The sequence below is a fragment of the Mandrillus leucophaeus genome, unplaced genomic scaffold (assembly GCF_000951045.1).
Source record: "Mandrillus leucophaeus isolate KB7577 unplaced genomic scaffold, Mleu.le_1.0 Scaffold631, whole genome shotgun sequence".
NCBI classification, from domain to species: domain Eukaryota; kingdom Metazoa; phylum Chordata; class Mammalia; order Primates; family Cercopithecidae; genus Mandrillus; species Mandrillus leucophaeus.
Window position 1 is genome coordinate 165,983 of NW_012106820.1, and position 19,809 is coordinate 185,791.

General features: G+C 39.9%; 1 protein-coding gene across 3 annotated transcripts in view; it reads right to left on the bottom strand.

The window, feature by feature from the left end:
* Positions 1–9,133: 9,133 nt before the first annotated feature.
* The window catches only part of TRPM1 (transient receptor potential cation channel, subfamily M, member 1), a 160,763-nt gene continuing 150,087 nt past the window's right edge, over positions 9,134–19,809 (bottom strand). For 2 of the 3 annotated variants that reach the window (XM_012000570.1, XM_012000571.1), the window contains one exon: positions 9,142–10,866. In XM_012000570.1, the coding sequence (XP_011855960.1) occupies positions 9,618–10,866 (1,249 nt within the window). In that variant the 3' untranslated portion in view covers positions 9,142–9,617. Of the gene's footprint in view, positions 10,867–19,809 lie in introns of all 3 variants that reach the window. The other variant, XM_012000572.1, reaches the window with a different exon arrangement.

Here is a 19,809-nt window from a genome sequence, read left to right on the forward strand (position 1 = left end):
CGGTAGGCGGCCTGGGACGGCGGCGCGGGGCATCTTCTGGCCGTACTGCAGTCCTGGGACAGTTCCCATGACTTACACATGGGCCGACTTCGCCCTCCGGCCCGGGCGAGCTCAGGGAGGAGCCCAGGGCAGGGGAAGGGGACTTGGGTCCAGGGGTTAGGCGGTCACCCCGTCTGCGCCCAGTATGCGAGGAACCAAGCACAGGTCACTTCTGAGCTCTTACCGTAATTCAGACTGGAGCAGACTTTGGTGGGAGGGGGTTAGTGGTGTTACATTTTGGTGATTCTATTACTTGAGACTGGGTCCTTCTTAAACCTTGAAGAATCAAACCCCAATCCAGCACTTTATGATTCATGTCACAGGGAAGCTCCCATGTAGCCCTATCAGTCACAGTCATACTGATGAGTGTTACTCACAGGAACATTTAACAATTTACATAAAGATTCAGAAAGTTATTCTTTTTCTGAAAATGATTTATCCTGGATATAGAACCCTACTGATCTTTCAGGTTAACATGTTGGAATTCCACTCTGCCGAGGAACCATAACCATAACTATTTTTTAAAGAGTCAGGGTCTCACACCATCGCCTGGGCGGAAGTGCACTGGCATGATCAGGGCTCACTGCTGCCTTGACCTCCTGGGCTCAAGTGATCCTCCTGCCTCAGCCTCTCAAGTAGCTAGGACTATGGGCATGAGGCACCGTGCCTGGCCATAACTGTATTTTAAAATGTTAGTTCCATTGGATTCGAAGTGTTAAAATCACTGTCGTGCACACTTTTAAAAAAATTTTTATGGATATGCTGTTATTCCTCTATATTCAATGGATATTTTCTACAAATACTCTTCAAGCAATCATTGGCTTTTTCTTTACACTTAAATGACTCTGTGATTTGGGTTTTTCTGTACAGGTTTTCTTAGGATCTGCAACTCTAATATGCGACCATACAACAGAAAAGTGGAAAAAGTCTATTTCCAGATTTATTATTGTCTTAACATTTCCCAGATATCTGGTTGTATTAGTCTGCTCAGGCTGCCGTAACAAAATACCACAGGTTGATGGCTTAAAGAGCAGACATTAATTTCTCACCATTCTGGAGTATGGAAGTCCAAGATCAAGGTGTTGGCAAGGTAGGGATCTGCCTGACTTGTGGCAGGCAGACAGGCGAGGGCTCTCTGTCGGATTTGCAGATGGCTGCCATCTCACCGTGTGCTCACACTGTGCGGGGAGGGTATGTAACAAGCTCTCTGGGATCTCTTGGTGTCTCTTCTTGTAAGGACGCTAATCCTATCAGATTAGAGCCCCACTCTTATTACCTTATTCAGCCTTAATTACCTACTAAAATCTCCAAATATAGCCATACTAGGGGTTAGGGTTTCAACGTTAGCATTTTGGAAGAACATAATTCAGTCCATAGAAGTAGTTTTATAACCTCTTCTCAGACCCTGATGCCCTTGACTACGCGGTATGTTTGGTGTTATTGCCTACCCCCTGCTTTTGGCTCTAATGTCACTATTTTGTCCTGCTTCACCCATTTTTCTGTTTTTGTTTGTTTGTTGTTTGTTTTTTTGTTTTGTTTTGTTACAGATGGAGTCTCGCTCTGTCACCCAAAGTGGAATGCAGTGGCGCAATCACGGCTCACTGCAATCTCCGCCTCCCGGGTTCAAGCGAGTCTCCTGCCTCAGCCTCCCAAGTAGCTGGGATTACCGGTGTCCACCACCACACCTGGCTAATTTTTGCATTTTTTTTTAGTAGAGATGGGGTTTCACCATGTTGGCCAGGCTGGTCTCAAACTCCTGACCTCAGGTGAACTGCTGGACTCGGCCTCCCATCACCCATTTTTCTGACTACACCTTTGTTTCCATTATTGGATCTTCTATTATTGGGAATGGCAGCATTCTCTCAAGATCACTTCCTTTTCCCTATCAAGAGAAAATAAAGCTAACATTTCTTGAATACCGATCAGGTGCTAGGAACTTTATATATTCATTCAGCACTCATTCAGTGAACTAGTGAATTTGTATTGAGTACTAACATTGTGCCAAGCATTATTCCAGACACTAAGACAAAGTTTCTACTTTCATGGCATTTTCATTCTTGGTAGAAAGTTAAAAAATTAATATATAGCATATCAGGCGGTAATGAGTGCTGTGAAGAAAAATAAAATGTAGCGAGAGAAAGGTGGTTCCATTTTTCAATGGGGAGTTGGATATGGTCAGGGAAGGACTTTCTGATTGTAGGACATTTGAGCAGAGACAAAAGGAGTGAGGGAACAATCCAAGTAGACGTGAGGAGGATGAGCATTTTGGACAGAGAAGATTAGCCGTGCAAATGCCTTGAGGTGAGCGCCTTCAAGGGGTATTTGAGGCCAGTGTGGCTAAAGAGCCTAATGTAGTCAGGGAGGAGGGCAGAGGGAAACACAGGCCAGATCACAGAGGTCCCAAATGTTGAGAATATTTTACAAGGTTTTGAGGTAAGAGTGATATAATCTGACTTGTGTTTTAAAATAATCATTTTGACTGCTGTAGTGTGCAGCATGGTGGCCTTTGGAAGACCAGTTGGGGCCTGTTATAACAGTCCAGATAAGAGAAGGTGATGGTGGTAGCAGTGGAAGTGGTTAGAAGTGGTTATACATAATGTCTGCAAAATGAGGCCATTGCTTGAGTATGTGGTCTTTTAAGATGACTGCTAAGTAATTTAAGAGATCTGTTTCTTGAGGGAGAATTGTGGAAAGATGACAGCAGCAGCATACTTTTTGAATCTCTGCATAAAAGCAGACAAAGCAACTATCTGGCAAAACCAAAACCCAAGGACAACATCTTTAACAAATCCAAGTGAAATGGTATCCCCTTGATCTCAAAAATATAAACGCATGAGAACAAACCAATAGCAGTAATATTGCAATAATAAGTAATAAGACCCATGTGGTATCAACATAGAGAATCAATGAAGCATCTGGAGAACCCCAAAATAGCTGAAAGGTGTTCCCTGGAAGGTCCAGCCAGTCAAGTTGAGAACAGCAGCAGAAACAGGAAAGGGTATTTGCCTTCTCTAAAAACATAAGAATGCAGGAGGCTCCTGGTAAAGTGTGGAGGGGCTGGAGAAACTAATCTACTAGACTTCCTTCCAGGATGGAGACCTACACTGTTGGCAAACTGTTGGGCATGGAAACAATTGAGCAAAATAGAGACAATAGAGAGAAAGGAAAAAGAAGTTCTAGATAAAAATGAAAGACCAGGAAATCTCCAAATGTAAGCCAAGTTTTAAAATTAAAAAACAAAAAACAAAAAAACCCACAACACTATGCAGTAAAAACAGAAGTTCCCTCTGAAGTTAGAAAAACTGGGCCAGGCGCAGTGGCTTATGCCTGTAATCCCAGCACTTTGGGAGGCCAAGGCAGGCGAATCACGAGGTCAGGAGATCGAGACCATCCTGGCTAACATGGTGAAACCTCGTCTCTACTAAAAATAGAAAAAATTAGCTGGGCGTGGTGGCGGGCACCTGTAGTCCCAGCTACTCGGGAGGCTGAGGCAGGAGAATGGTGTGAACCCGGGAGGCAGAACTTACAGTGAGCCGAGATCGTCACTCCAGCCTGGGTGACAAAGCAAGACTCCCAAAAAAAATAAAAAAGAAAAACAAAAGAAGAACCATCCTTAAAACTACCTCCTTCAAAAAGATCAAGAAAACCAATTTCACATAAAAATAATCACATGAAAGTCTGGAAGTCAAATCACATAGAAAATTATTGTAATGAAAGAGAATAAGAGCAGAATATCACTGATACCCACAATAAAAGCACACCAGAAAGGATGCTCACAAAGCAGATAAAAACTAACATCCACTATTTTAAAATGAGCCGAAAGATACTAAGAAAATGATATGAAACATGAAAAGAACTATATAAACCAGAACTAGAAACATTCAAAATGAAATGAATAAATTCAAAATAGAAACCAGAATCTGAAATTAAGAATAAACTAAAAGAAACCCAGGGATGAATAAACACAATTGATTATTCTTTAAGAGAATAGAAGATGAAAAGGAGAAAAATTCTAAAAAATCAAAAGTCAGTGAAGGAAGTTACACGGATTAGAAAGAAAGTCTAGATATTGAAAATAGGCAAAGGAGAACTAACAAATAGAAAATAGGAGTTCCGGGGGGAAACAAAAAGAGGGAGGAGACAAGGAAACAGAACAAATACTACAAACTGTAGTTTAAGAAAACTTACTTGAAATTAAAAGAAAATATTTGAAACTACATATTGAAAGAACACATTGCACCTGAGAACACTGATCTGGGCTTACCAGCACTAAGACACATTCTTCTAAACCTGCTGAGCCTTCAAGAAACAACAATGAAAATTTCTTTGGATATCTAGACAAAAAAAGCAAATGACTTATAGATGAAAGAAAATTAGATATTACCAGACGTTTTGGCAGCAATGCTTTATGCCAGAAGAAAATGGAGTAACGTATTTAAGGTACTCATGGAAGGAAAATGTGAGAGAATAATAATTATGGCTGGGCACAGTGGCTCAAGCCTGTAATCCCAGCACTTTGGGAGGCTGAGGTGGGTGAATCATCTGAGGTCAGGAGTTTAGACCAGCCTGGCCAACATGGAGAAACCCCGTCTCTACTAAAAATACAAAAAATTATCCAGGCATGGTGGCACATGCCTGTAATCCCAGCTACTTGGGAGGCTAAGACAGGAGAATCACTTGAATCTGGGAGGCAGCGGTTGGAGTGAGCTGAGATCGTGCCATTGCACTCCAGCCTGGGCAACAGAGTGAGACTCTGGCTCAAAACAACAACAACAACAACAAAAAACTCCAAAACCAAAAAATTAGAAGGGATTAAAATACATCACATATATTTAAATCCATGAGGTCATAATGGTGTTTAAATAAACTAAACTATCAGTCACCTGGAAAAACTCTGATTTCCAGATCTGTTATTGACTGAAATGTCATGACATTTTCCAGATGTCTAGTTGTATTAGTGTCCTCAGGCTGCTATAACAAAGTATACAGACTGGTGGCTTAAAGAACAGAAATTTCTTTCTCACAGTTTCAGAGGCTGGGAAGTGTAAGACCAAGATACCAGCAAGGTAAGGGTTCTGGTGAGGGCTCTCTGCCTGGCGTGCACATCACCTTCATCCTTTGGAGGATGGTAGAGAACCAATTCATTATTTTTAAAACTGGCAAATAAATGGGAAAAATCAGTCATTATTTCTGCTGTGTAGTATGAACTATGCCACTGCGTAATCAAGTAGTAAATGAAAAGAATAATCTCTTCATAAATAATAGAATTTGAGTATTACAATTTTCAACATTCTATAAATTAAGGGATCTAGGCATTGAATATCAACAGCTGCTGACATCACAAAAAGAGAGACAAGTAGGCACATGTGCCTCCTAGTGAAAGAAGCAACACCATCTAAGGAGCCTTGCCAGTGGGATCAGACCTAAGCCTGAATAAGCCTCTGTCTCCCCCTGCCAATCTGCAGAAACAGCAGAATATGTGAAACTGCCTATGAATATTCAATAAGTAAAGTTTAGACTGTGGGAAACTTTGCAAGACAAGTAGCCCATGTTCTTCAACAAAGAAATTGTTAAGGAAGAGAGAGAGAAAGGTAATACCAGATTAAAAGAGATTTAAAATACCTCCAAATGAAAAAGAAAAGAGTAAGGCTAAACTATAGTGCTAAGGAACGTTCAAGCAATACAACTATAATGAACTACAAGTATAATGATTTTAAAACATATCTGCAAATTTTTTAAACACTCCCCTCTATATGACCCCTACCCTTGAATCTCAGCTGGCCTTAGTGACGCTGCAAGACTTCTGAGGATAGGCCATAAAAAGCAATATTTACTCCTAGCTCAATGAGATACTCACTTTTGGAGCCCTGAACAATCATGTGGGAAATACAATTTCTGTGAGACTGCCATGCTGTGAGGAAGCCCAGGCTGCTTGGAGAGGCCATGCGTATGTGCTGTATACTGAGACTGAGATCCCAGTTGAGAGCCATTATCCATTTTCAGACATGTGAATAAAGACGTGTCTAGATAATCCCAGCCTCCAGGTACCTCTTGAGTTACCTCTAGACAGTAAGTCTTCCCAGCTGAGGCCCCAAATGTCTTGGAGTAGACAGTAGTGTGCTATAGCCAGCCTGAACTGGCTTGCAAGAACCAGTTGTTAGTATGTCTTCCATATTCAGTGATGCTATAGCTTGAAGTTAGCTGTGGTAGGAGTACTTACATGGAACTCGGCAAACACTTCAAATCAGGGGCATTCCTGCTGTCCCTGTCTGAATTCCTGACCCACGGAATCCCTGAGCATAATCAAATAGGTATTCTAAGCCACCCAGTTTTGGAGTCACTTGTATTAATAATACAGCGATAGTAACTGGAACAGCAAGGAAAGGATTACTATAAAAATATAGTTACTTTTCAGGGAACAGAGGTGGTTGAGATAGGGACTTCTGAGACTTTTGGGGCAGCTGGCAAATTCTATTAATCTGAGTGGTGGACACAAGGATATTCAGCTTACAATAATTAAGTCAGTTATTTATTTTGTGTGATTTTCTGCATTTTTATCTTAAGATAAAACCTTCTTTGAAAGTATTTTTTTGTGCGTAGGAGGTAGTAAGATGATTTCATTTCACTTTATTTCTAATATATATTTAGCAAAAATGCATTTTTGGTATAGAATAACTATATGACAACATTAACTGTTTGATTTTTAGATTTTAAAACCTAAACTATGGAAGACTATAGGAACCTCATGATGATGCAGCATATATATGTATTCAGAATGTAAGCAATCATACAGCCTTAAAGGAGAGAGCCACATATCATGAGGTTCTTTGATAGTTCAAGTCTTAATTGCTATTGATCAAAGTCCAAAACAAGCTTAATTTATACCAAATACTATATTATAACTCATTTATGAGTGTGCCAGAGTTTTGGGGATAAAATAATAAAAGCCTTCTTATGTTACTATGTTTTACATAGCACAGAAATATAATTCTTACTCATTTACTAAGATAGTTCTATATTAAATGATTTGAACATATGAAGTATTCTTATTTTAATGTATTAGATACTGCTAGATTTGATTAGATTGGATATTAGTTCCCAATATTTGGTTGTCCATATTTAGACAAAATTGTAATGAAATTGGGAATAATAATGTAATCATTAATGATGTAATACCAAGTGGTCTGGCGCAGTGCCCTACATAGAAGACTGTCAATATTGGAGTTGTGCTGGGTTGGTAAAGTACTAATCAACTATATGGTATGATTTAAGGTGTACAAGAAAGGTCTCAAGAATAGTTGGCCCAGTCACAGGTTCTGAAATCACACCGTTAGAATTGATCCATTTGGATCCGTAAGACAAACATCCTTAGAAAATCCTACATCAGCTGACACCTTAGCATAAGACAGGAGTCACAGACCTTAGTGAGACTTAAGGAAATGGGACTTGAGTCCCACACCTGAGGCACGGGGGAACAGACCTTTGTAAAGGGAGACTGTGTAATGAACAGATATGGGGAGAATTCCAAAGATAGGCTTTATCTTCTGTAGACCAGTTCTGCTGAGGTGTTATAGATTCCCCAGCTTATTCTGAGAAATCTCTTTTCCAGGATATGTCAAAAGGCTGAAAGTATTTTTGACACCCAAAGGAAAGACTTAGGAGTGAGATAAAATGTAATGGGTTAAGCGTTGAGTTGAATAAACACATGTGGCAGGATAGATTAAATAGTCTAAATGTAGCAATATGCAAATAAGTAATAGTTTATGTTAAATAAATGTCACTTTTCAAATATTAAAGCCCTCCCCCACAACCCAGGCAATGGTATATCAGTTTTTTTTTTTTTTTAATAAATTCAGCCCAGTTCAAGAGTTGTAATCTGACTATTACAATCTCAGTCATATTTTGAGGAAAAAGATGCAAAATCACATTTTGGTATTGTCATCTCTGATCACTACCTTTGGCATAACTGCAGTGAGCCTCTGTTGTTTCTGGGTCTCTGTGTGTTTCTGTCTCTCTGTCTCTTTCTCTCCTCTTTTGCCAGTTTCTGGCAGTGCTACAGTCTACACCTCAGATGAGAATGGGGATGGCGGTCTCATTTTTTTGTGATCATCAGCCATTTCTGTCTGACACGTCTCCCAACCCTACCACCACCAATTCCTGGTTACTCTGCCCAGTGGTCCTTTCTGGGTATGAGGCACTTTGCTTCATGAAGTATCAGCTGCCAGTAACTCCAGGCAGGAGGCTGGTCCTCTCTCTGTGTACCAGAGATCTCCTGAGATCTGAGTACCCTGAGGTTCTTTTGAGGGATGGTGAGGGGCTACGGTCTAACTCCAGCCTCTGCTCTAGCCAGAGAAGACCCCTTTCTGCCACCTCTGCTTCTTTTTGTATAGTTAAGAGTGGTGATGGTAGGGCGGCTTTCAGGGTTCCTAGACATTGGCCCCTCTTGGAACCCTCGCACGGGTGTCCTATTACTCTTGTGGGTATTTGTTTGAACTTTGAGGTAAAACACAACACCTGGTATTCTCAGCTAAGAGCAGTCTCTGTGGCTTGTGAACATATATCCTTTAGGTTTTAGCTACAGCTTTGTAGAAAGCATTGCATAGACAGGTACAACTAATTTGTATTTGCTATTAGGGACTCTATGACAACAAGAAAATGCATATTGGATATTTTATTTTTACACATTAACAAAACTCTAGGTCACCCTAAATTATTACAGTATGATGTTTGATATAATTGTGTACTTTTTTTTTCCCATTGTGTAGTTTAAAATAAAACATTAAAACAGAAAACAAAGACCCCATAAATTTTTTTTTTTTTTTAGATGGAGTCTCACTCTGTCACCCAGGCTGGAGTGCACGGGTTTCACCATGTTAGCCAGGATGGTCTCGATCTCCTGCCCTCGTGATCCGCCTGCCTCGGCCTCCCAAAGTGCTGGGATTACAGGCATGAGCCACCGCGCCTGGCCCATAAAAACATATTTATGGCTCCTTTCCACTTCTTGTGCCTCATAATTTTATTTTTCTTCTTTCCACCCCTCCCTTTTTTCATGTTTGCTTTCTCTTTAGTTTCTCTTTCTTACATAGTTGCTTACTTTTTTTCTTTTTTTAAGAGATTGGGTATTGCTATGTTGCCCAGGCTGGACTCAAACTCCTGGACTCAAGCAATCTTTCTGCCTTGGCCTCCCAAAGTGCTAGGATTACAGGCATGAGCCACTGTGCCCAGCTAGTTGCTTACTTCTTAAGTGACCTAATGGTGACTTCAATGCTCAAGGGCACTTCCTAGGCTATTTGGTGGTCCTCAGTAATAAAGCGATTGTATAATCTTGTATATGGATTAGCCAGTTTATCTTCGTTATAGTATTGTCACTTTCATTTGATACTACTCCAACTGAAAAAACTAAGCCTACTAACATATGCTAACAAAATACTACTTTTAGTGCATTAAATTGTAAGTCAAGTCTGAATTTCCAAAATTTTTTAAGGAAAATGTTTTTAGAAATTGATGATGTTTAAATGGACAAGATGACACCCATTAGTGGCTCTGACTGTTGAAAAAAATCAGAGAAACAAAACAGACTAGCATTCAGTTTCTGCAGAAGCTTTCTCTTTCTTAACCTTTTTTTCTTCTGCTGTCATTCCAGACACAATTACTAAACTGCTTACACTACTGGCATGTCCAGATCTGTCTAACTTTCCCTGAACGGATTTCACATTCCTGGGATGTCCATGTAAACTTTTTGACCTGAGAGATGGGAATCCCAAAGTTTGATCTGGTTTCACAGACAGTAAGTTTTCCATTCCATTTCTGTCAGTAATGGTTAGGGACAAGCGAGGGATTCGAGGAGTTGCTTCAGCGACATGGTGTTCATCTTCCATATCTGTAAACTGCTCTTTATGCTTGGCTTGCACTGCAGCTTCCGACACAATGTAAGGAATATCTGTGCTATGAGAGCGCGTGATCTTTTGAACTTGGCATTGCCATTCTGTCGTCCATTGCTGGTCCATGATTGAACTGTACTCTACATCCTGGTTAACCCCACTGACCAGCTTTCTTCCCCGGGAGTATACGAAGCTTCTGGACTTCATTGTTTTACAAGCATTGAACGTTTCATCAGGGTAATAACGTGTAATTTTGGTTTCTTCCAGGGGATAGGAAATAGTGCCTTCTATATTTGTCGTTTCCACTGTTAGCTGAGTGTTTTGAACGTCTGATTTGTCCTGTCCATGTATCACATCTGTTTTACTTAAACTTGGGGAAATAGTTTCTTCTTTTTTAGAGTCTGTCTGTCTTTCATCATCTTCCTTTGAAATCCCAATATCTGGACCTAACTTTGACTCTTCAGCATTCTTTAAGTCATCTGCCGCAAGGTGACTGCCATCTGGGGTAGCTGATGTGCTTGTGCCCAGTGAAAGGTGAAGGCTGTTCTGACACTCTGGGACTAGATGCGTTTTCCCATCCTTCTCTTCCTTTATACGGAAGGAGCAGGTTTTTTTCCTGACTCCTGTCCCTGGTGACATGGAGAGAGATGTATCCTCACACAATAACTCTTCTCCATTAAAATGATACCGATACAAGCTGTAGCCATCAGCGCTATTGATGCTGCTTTGCCGGAGAAGATACGTTGCCTCACATTCAGAAGAAGCTCGCGACCGTGCCTGGATCAGGTCAGACCTGTCGATTCCCACAAGATTTTCAAGAGCGTTCACCATTCTGTTAGATAATTCTTCTAGCTGAGCAAGTCGAAGGTCAACAGTCTGCAGGGAAGTTTTCATAAAAGTTTCTCTTTCATTGATTTCTTCCAACCTCATTGACATATTTTCAACTCTAGTGAATATAAAAGGATAGATTTATTAAACTGAGATTAAGTGGATATTAAAAAATCAAAAGATAATGTCATTGCTATGTGATTTTTTTTCAGAATTTTAATAATTATGGAACTGTTTGAGCATATTTACAAGCTTCACAATCCTCTAACATGACTACTCAAATTACCATGAGGAGCCACCAGAAAATAATGGAAATAATAGTTAATGCATATAGTACTTACGGCTCACCAGTCATTGTTCTAAGAGCATAATGTACTCACTAACAAGTACTAACTAAGGTTCAATCCTAGGCTTATTTAATCTTCAGAGCAGTCCTTGGAAGTAGGTCTTTTATTATCATCTCCATTTTACAGGTGAGGAAATTAAGTCATGGAGCGTATAAGTAATTCCCCCAAAGGTAGGAAGCAGTGGAGTAGGAATTTGAGCAGACGCAGCCTAGCTCCAGCACTCACTCCAGTCCTTGTCTCTTAGCTGGTACATCATGCTGCTTCTAGTAATAACGGAAGGTACTAGTGCTTAGTTTTTAGAGCTTTGACTATGGCTGTCAGCAGTGAATGGTTATAACAAAATAAATAAAATTAAAATCCTTATTTGAGGTTCAAGGGATTCAGAAAATAAACCATTAATAATTAAGTTCAGATGATCAGATAGTTTGCTTAAAGTATAGTAGGTGACTTAATTGTCTGAAGAATACCAGTAACTTTAAATTATTCTTTATATTTAATAAGTAGTATTTCCTTAACAAGGTTACACACAAAAAAGAGCATGGGAGATTATAAATGTCTGCTGTTAAGTTTTTTTTTTAATTCTTAGAAGATCAGGCAACAGCCTATGAAACCATAATGTTGCCTGGACTAAAATCCACTGGTACAGACTTTGTTTTATATTTTACTACATACTGTATGAATTATTTCAATAGGAATTTAACTCTAAGAGGCGATGTATGCCCAGGATTGAGGATTGCTTTCTAAAAGTTGAATTTGTCCCTAGGATGGAGCTGGGAGTCCTGGCTACTCTTCTGGCTGGTTCATCCCTGTGTGATGGCAAACACTTAGGTCTGATTCCATTATACTTTTATTTTCTCCCAGCTTTCTTAAAAACATAGGGAGACTTGGCTTGTGTTGCAATCTGTATGACCTATGAAGGTCTTTACTGCCTTCTCTGCACATCCTTATACATGTCCTCACTCATTCTGCTGGCTCTGCTCTTATCCTTCCATTTCATTTTGGTCAGCCACCCCACTCTTTTGTCTTCTGGGCAGATTGCCTGCTGCTCTTTGCACTGCTAAGTCTGCTCCGTGCTTGACTGCATCTCCTGAACTCCACCCCCACCCTGCAGCTTCTCTGGCTACCTTGCCCCACCTTCTCCCAGAGTTTCTTTTGCTAATGCCACTCTTCTGTTGGCCACATTGACAGCTGTGCTCTGATGTGTCTGTGTTTGTATGTGTGGTTCCTTGGCTTCTATTCTTAACTCTTTTCTTGGGGTGAGAACTATTTATATGTACTATAGGAAACCACATCATTTGAGCAGGAAGGGTCTGGCTTCCTGGAAGTTTGCCACCAGGGAGGACCAAATTCACCATGTATGAGAGTCCTGGCTTCCTTTTTTCAAAGCCTCTGTATCACAGGCACTGTAGGTTCTAGGGGTTCTCTCTCCTCTTGCATTTCAGAGACCAACAGAAGAATTTTTCACTATGAACTTTCCATTACTTCTGAGTAAGACTTGGTGTTCCTCGTTAAAAATAATGGCTCCTGGCCAGGTGCAGTGGCTCACGCCTGTAATCCCAGCACTTTGGGAGGTTGAGGCGGGTGGATCACCTGAGGCCAGGAGTTCAAGACCAGCCTGGCCAATATGGTGAAACCCCGTCTCTACTAAAAACACAAAAATTAGCTGGACGCGGTGGCACGTGCCTGTAATCCCAGCTACTTGGGAGGCTGAGGCACAAGAATTGCTTGCCCCCAGGAGGCAGAGGTTGCAGTGAGCCAAGATCGCACCACAGCACTCCAGCCTGGATGACAGAGCGAGACTCCGTCTCAATCAATCAATCAATCAATCAAGATTCCCTACTCCCTTCAGATCTATTACCCTGATGATTCCTTTTGTATCAAAAAACCCACATTGCCCCAGTCAAACCTGAGTTCCTTTATAAACATACAGTAAGAGATACTGCAGCTGTGCAAACTTTTCTAAATAAATACACTGGTGAAATGAAGATAAATATTTTTCCTTTCAAATCTTTTATAGTTTTGCCTATTTTCTCCTTTATTACCTAATTCAGATAATAGCACTCTCAGCCACTCATATATGAAAAAGAAACCTCAAAGTCATTGGATTCTTTGATCTCCCTTATACTAACTCTCTCCCCTCACTTCTCTCCTCTCCCCTCCCCTCTGTATTGAATCAGTTACCAAGCTCCTTTTTTGGTGTTTCAAATCTCCCATCCCTACTGTTGTTCCCTTCGTTTAAGCTGTGGAAGAAACAATGCTTAATAATGTGCCTTGGGTTCAGAGAAATTGTCAGTTGCTTGTTTGGAGCTTGTGAACAGCTACAACATGGATACAGCAAATTTTAAACAGCTATGCCAAATGAAGGGAAGTTGCATTGAGTTTTATAGTAGGTAGGAAAGAAGAAAGATAAAAATGAGTTTAAGTTCACTTACATCTGAAATGATTAACATAAAGGACAAATGAGGATCTATCTCCTTTGTTAACCATGGTTGGTAACTTCCCATAATTATTTAAAACATGTTTTACAAACCTTGACACCCACACAAAGAGTGGTTTCCATTTCACATAGAGAAATGGCTATCTAGGAATCAGTTTGACAAGAGCCTCACATCTGTTTACACATCAAATGGCAGAAAAACACAAGAGAATCCATCATTCATGATCGAGCTCATAGTGAGAGATGATTAATCAGCAAAGAAGTTATTTGTGTAGCTTTCTGAGTCTTAATCCAGTTTTCCTTTCAGCACTGAGTAAAAAATATTTTTCAGCACATCATAGAATATAAAGCATTCCAGATCCAAGTAATTCACTTGGCTTTCCCTTTAATTAAAGTTAATGCTTTCTTAAAGATTTATTTCTTTATTTCCTTTCTTTTTTTTTTTTTTTGTTTTGAGACGGAGTCTCACTCTGTTGCCCAGACTATGGTACAGTGGTGCAATTTCCACTCACTGCAACGTCTGTCTCCTGGGTTCAAGCGATTCTCCTGCCTCAGCCTCCCAAGTAGCTGAGACTACAGGCGCCCACCACCATGTCTGGATAATTTTTGTCTTTGTCTGGTTTTGGTATCATGGTGATGATGGCCTTAGGAAATGAGATGGGAAGTGACTAGAGCATTTACTATAAATTTTACAGTGGTTGTTTTAGGGATTACAAATAGATAGTAACATTTCACAGTGTACTTAGCATCAGTATTTCACCACTTCAATTTGAATGTAGGAACATTACTACCATACAGGTCCCTTTCCTATAGCCCTTTGTGCTGCAGTTGTCATACATTGCATCCACAAATATTGAAAATGCCATCAGACAATATGGCAATTTTTGCTTTTGACTGTCAAATATACTTTAAAGAACTCAGAAAGAGAAGATTCATCTTTACGTTTATCAACATGTTTATTATTTCTGATGTTTCACCTTGTTGGCCAGGCTGGTCTCAAACTCTCGACCTCAGGCGATCCACCTGCCTTCGCCTCCCAAAGTGCTGGGATTAGAGGTGTGAGCCCTTGCATCTGGCGTAACACCAATTACTTTCAATAATATACACAAACTTTACTCTTATAAAGCTCCATGCTCCCCCCATGTTATTCTGTTATTATCACAGATTACAACTTTGTACATTGTGTACCCATCAACATAGATATGTAATGACTGCTTTATGTGGTTGTCTTGTAAATCATGTAGAAAATAAAAAGTAGTTACAAACAAAAAATAAATATATAATGCCTTTTATATTTACCTATGTAGTTACATTTACTGGTCCTCTTTATTTCTTCATGTGGATTTTAGGTTATTGTCTTATGTCTCTTCATTTCTGCCTGAAAAACTATCTTTAGTATCCCTTGTAGTAGGTTTGCTAGTAATGAATTCTCTCAGTTCTTGGTTATCTGGGAATATCTTAATCTATCCTTCATTTTTAAAGGGTAGTTTTGCTGCATATACAATTTTTAGTGGACAGAGTTTTTCTTTCAGCACATTGACTATGTCTTCCCAAGGTCTTCTGGTCTTTCTGACTTATGATGAGAGGTCAGCCTTTTTATCGAATTGAGCATCCTTTGCATGTGATGAGTTGCTTCTCTCTTGCTGCTTTCAAGATTCTTTTCCTTTGGCTTTTAACAGTTTGACTATAATGTTAATTAGTATGGATCTCTTTGAATTTATCCTACTTGGAGTTCATTGAGCTTCTTAGATATGTAGATTCATGTCTTTCATTAAATTTGTAAAATGTTGGTCATTATTTCTTTAAATATTGTTTCTGCCACTTTTGCTTCTCTCCTTCTATAACTGTCATAATGCCTATGTTGTTCTGCTGGATGGTGTTCCACAGGTCTCTGAGACTGTTCAATTTCTTTTCGTTTCTTCCCCCTGTTCCTTAGACTGGGTAATTTTAACTGATTTATCTTCCAGTTTGCTGATTCTTTAATCTGCCTGCTCAAATGTGCTATTGGGCCTCTAGAGTGAACTTTTCATTTCAGTTATTGTACTTTACAATGTCAGAATTTCCTTTCCTTCCTCCCTTTCTTTTTTCTTTCTTTTTTTTTTTTTTTTTTTTTTTTTTTGGCAGTGTCTGGCTCTATTGTCCAGGCTGGAATGCAGTGACAAGATCATAGCTCACTGCAGCCTTGAATTCCTGGGCTCAAGCAATCCTCCCACCTCAGCCTCCCAAGTAACTAAAACTACTGGCACCACCATGCTTGGCCAGTTGCCATAATATGCACCACCATGCCTGTCAAGTTTTAAAAACAATTTTATGTAGATGGTGTCTTGCTATGTTGCCAAGGCTGGTCTTGAACTCCTGGCTTCAAGCAATTCTCCTGCCTTGGCCTCCCAAAGCCTTGGGATTACAAGCATGAGTCACTGTGCCTGACCTATCTAAAAAATATATATATATGTATATGTATATATAATTTCTACCTCTTTTTTTTTTGAGACATCATCTACTACTTGATATAATTTCTACCTCTTTATTGATAGTCTCTTATTTGGTGAAACATCCTTCTCATACTTTCCTTTACTTGTTTAGAGATGATTTCCTTTAGGTCTTTAAATCTACTTAAAATAGCTGAAATAGTTGAGTTAAACTCTTTGTTAAAATGTCTAATATCCAGGATTCCTAAGGGACGGTTTTTAAGATTGTCCTTTTTCCTATGTGTGGACCATAGTTTCTTGTTTCTTTGCATGTTTTGTCATTTTTATTTAAAAGTGGACATGTTGAGTATTATAATGTGGCAATTCTAGAAATCAGATTCTCTCCCCTCTCAGGCTTGTTGTTATTGCTTCTTAGTGTAGTTGTTGTTTGTTTAGTGATTTTTCTGAAATAATTTTGTAAAGTCTATATTCTTTATGTTGTTTGGCCACTAAAGTTTGTATTTTATTAGCTTAGTGGTCAGTTAATACTTAGAGATTTCCTTAAATGTGTGGAACAAAAACAACAAAATCTTCTAGTCTTTTCTGAGAAGAAGTATGTGTATATAGAGGCACATCTTCAACATTCAGGCAGTTTACATCTTTGCCTTAGCCTTCACTTCCTGCACCGAGTCTCAAGGTCAGGTCAGCCAGAAATGAGCTTACAGCCTTCTCAGGTCTTTGCAGAGTATACACACAGCCCTGTGCACGCACGTAGCTTTCTAGATTCCCAGGAATGTGTCAGAGCTTTTCAAAGCTGTTATGGACATCAGTTTTTCTCCCTAGTTTTTTGGTTAGTCTGTTGTTTGCCCTAGCTGTCATCTGTCACCTCAGGGAGCAAGCACTAAACCCTTTGCCTATAAATGTTTTTGACAACCCTTCCTCCACCCCTTCTAACTGGAAGCTTTAGTACTGGGCCTGTTCCAACTCAGGTGAAATAAAGACGAACCTTTCAGCCAGACTTTCAAGGAGCTGCCCTGTAATTTCAAAACAAGTAATTATAATTCTTTGCATATGAGATTCTTTCTGCTCCTGCTGGTACTAGGAATGCAGGTTGTTGTTTTCAAGGCGACCACTAAACTGGAGAGCAGAGGATAGGACAGGGCTAAGTTAAAATGTCACAAAGCTTACTTTTCTGATCAAAATCCAGCCATTTTGTTTAAATAAGAATGCCCTAGGTTGCTTAATAAGCCATTGCTTAATTTCCAGAGTTCCACAGAATATAGACTCTGACAGTTTTTGCCAACTTTGATGTTGCTTTTATGGTGGGGCAGAATTCCAGAGTTCCTTACTCTACCTGCTTTTGTTCATGTCACCCCATTCAATACCTTTGGTATGTGAATAAGGAGCAGACTCCCCCACCCCTGACAGACACAGTCTGCAGGTGAGCTCTGGAGTTCATAACTTTATGGCATTACTTTTCCAAGTTCCCCTCTCTTACTGTCTCCCTGATATCTCCAGTTCCTCAGAGCTCCCATTTACTATCCTCCAGCCAGAAACCTGGGACTCAAATCAATCCTCTGTGCCCTGCACTTCCATGATTGCACTTACTGCCAGAGCCAAGTGACAGGAGGACACAGAGAGCAAAGAGCAAAGATTGACTTCACCCTCTTGAATTTTGATGCAATGGGTGGGGACTTCACCAGACTTCTGGATTTCCTGCACCTGACTCCAGGCAGGGGGTGGGGGTGGGGCTATGGGACAATAGAAAGAGGAAAAAGGTACTCTTGGAATAAACAGATGAGATTATAAGCAGATGAGATGAAGTAAAAGAATAATTTCATTTAATATTAAAAGATATATGACCTTGGCTGGGCACCGTGGCTCACGCCTGTGATTCCAGCACTTTGAGAGGCAGAAGCAGATGGATCACCTGAGGTCAGGAGTTCGAGACCAGTCTGAACAGCATGGCGAAACACCATCTCTACTAAAAAATAAAAATAAAAAATTAGCTGGGCATGGTGGCATGCGCCTGTAATCCCAGCTACTTGGGAGGCTGAGGCAGGAGAATTGCTTGAACCCAGGAGGCGGAGGTTGCAGTGAGCCGAGATCGTGCCATTGCACTCCAGCCTAGGTGACAGAGCGAGACTCCGTCCAAAGAAAAAAAAAAAAGAAAAAGAAAAAAGATATATGACCTCATTTTGTACCCCAAGCTGATAAAGCAAAAAAATGTTAGTTATCAGGAACAGCCTCTTTGCCTCCAATGTCTTCTCACTCCAATCCAAAAAGATAACACAGAAACACAACCACGTCAATCTTTGCTTTAAAATAATAGCAGCTTCCCATCACACTTAAGATAAAAACACAATTTCATTACAGTGTTGAATGCAATGAACACACCAAAGAGTGTGTTAAAGGAAAACCTTATAGTCTCCATTGGCAACCCTATTCTATGATATGGACATTGACACTTTCTCATACTATGTATAGTGCTATGAAAATGTGGCTTTAATTCTTCCCTTCCATCCATGGCAGCCCTTAATCTTAACATCCTATAGAGATTTCTGTTCCTCATATGCATTCAAAGCTCTTGAGAATCTGCCCTCATCTTCCCATCCTGTCTCATCTTGTTCTTCATCCCCACATTTCCTCAAGGACCCTTTGCAAACATGCCATCATTATCAAAATTTAAAAATAAAATAATCTTAGAACTTGAGAACCCCAAATGCCAAGGCATTTGATGACTCCAGCTGTTAGAAAACCTGTCCTAGAGCTTTCAGCTAACCTCTGATGTTTGTGGAAGGACTAGATGAATGAAAGCTGTCTTGGTGATGTCAGGGACCTCAGCCATTGCATGTAAACGTATGTTATCATCCTGGCTTTAGGCATGATTTCATTAGATTATCATGGCTATCTTATTTATTTTAGGATTTGCAAAATTTTTCAAAATAATATTCACTTTACAAAATATGCCAATACTCTCAAATATTTCAAATCACATAGTGAAATAACTTATAACTATGTTTTTAGTATAACAAGTATTCAGCGCTAATAAATGATTTCTTTGAATAGTGGTACTGTGTGGTGCAAAGTGTGCTTTCTTACACACGGTGACACTGATTTCTGATCAGGTTCATTATCTTCCTTTCCCTCCAATTGAAGTTGGTGGCTTCTGTAACTATTTCTGGGTTTGGATTTACTTGTAGATGCTCTAAGTAGATCCACTAGGTTTTTATTTTTCACATTATGGTAGCATTGACTTTACAGAAAAAAATTCCACTTATGAATACTTTTAAGAAGGGCATTAATGAGGCCATTTTTCTAACCACCAAATACATGATTTCTTAACTGGCAGGCCTAAAAGCAATTCCTGAAGGCCACCCTCCATCCTTTTGTATCAAAGGAATCTATAAACAAATGAAATCTATAAACTGTCTGGGTTCCAATTAATCATTCTCCTGACTTTGAATAGAAATTTAAGCTGCACTTGATTTATTACAATATTTGCTCTGTCCTTAACTGCATCATGTGTACTGCTACTCAAGTCACGAGGAGCCCAGAACCGCATGTGCTTAATCAGTCTTGATTAATAATAGCTGTGTCCCTCCACGCCCATATTTCTCTTTTGACTCACAGATTAAATATTTAGGTTTTTCTGTTAAAAGGATACACCTGAATGCCCTAATCAGTCTCAAAACCTGGTGTACACACACACACACACACACACACACAACCTTGTTTTTTAAATTAAGAAAGTCGACCGGTCGCGGTGGTTCACACCTGTAATCCTAGCACTTTGGGAGGCCAAGGCAGGCAGATCACCTGAGGTCAGGAGTTCAAGACCAGCCTGACCAACATGGTGAAACCCCCGT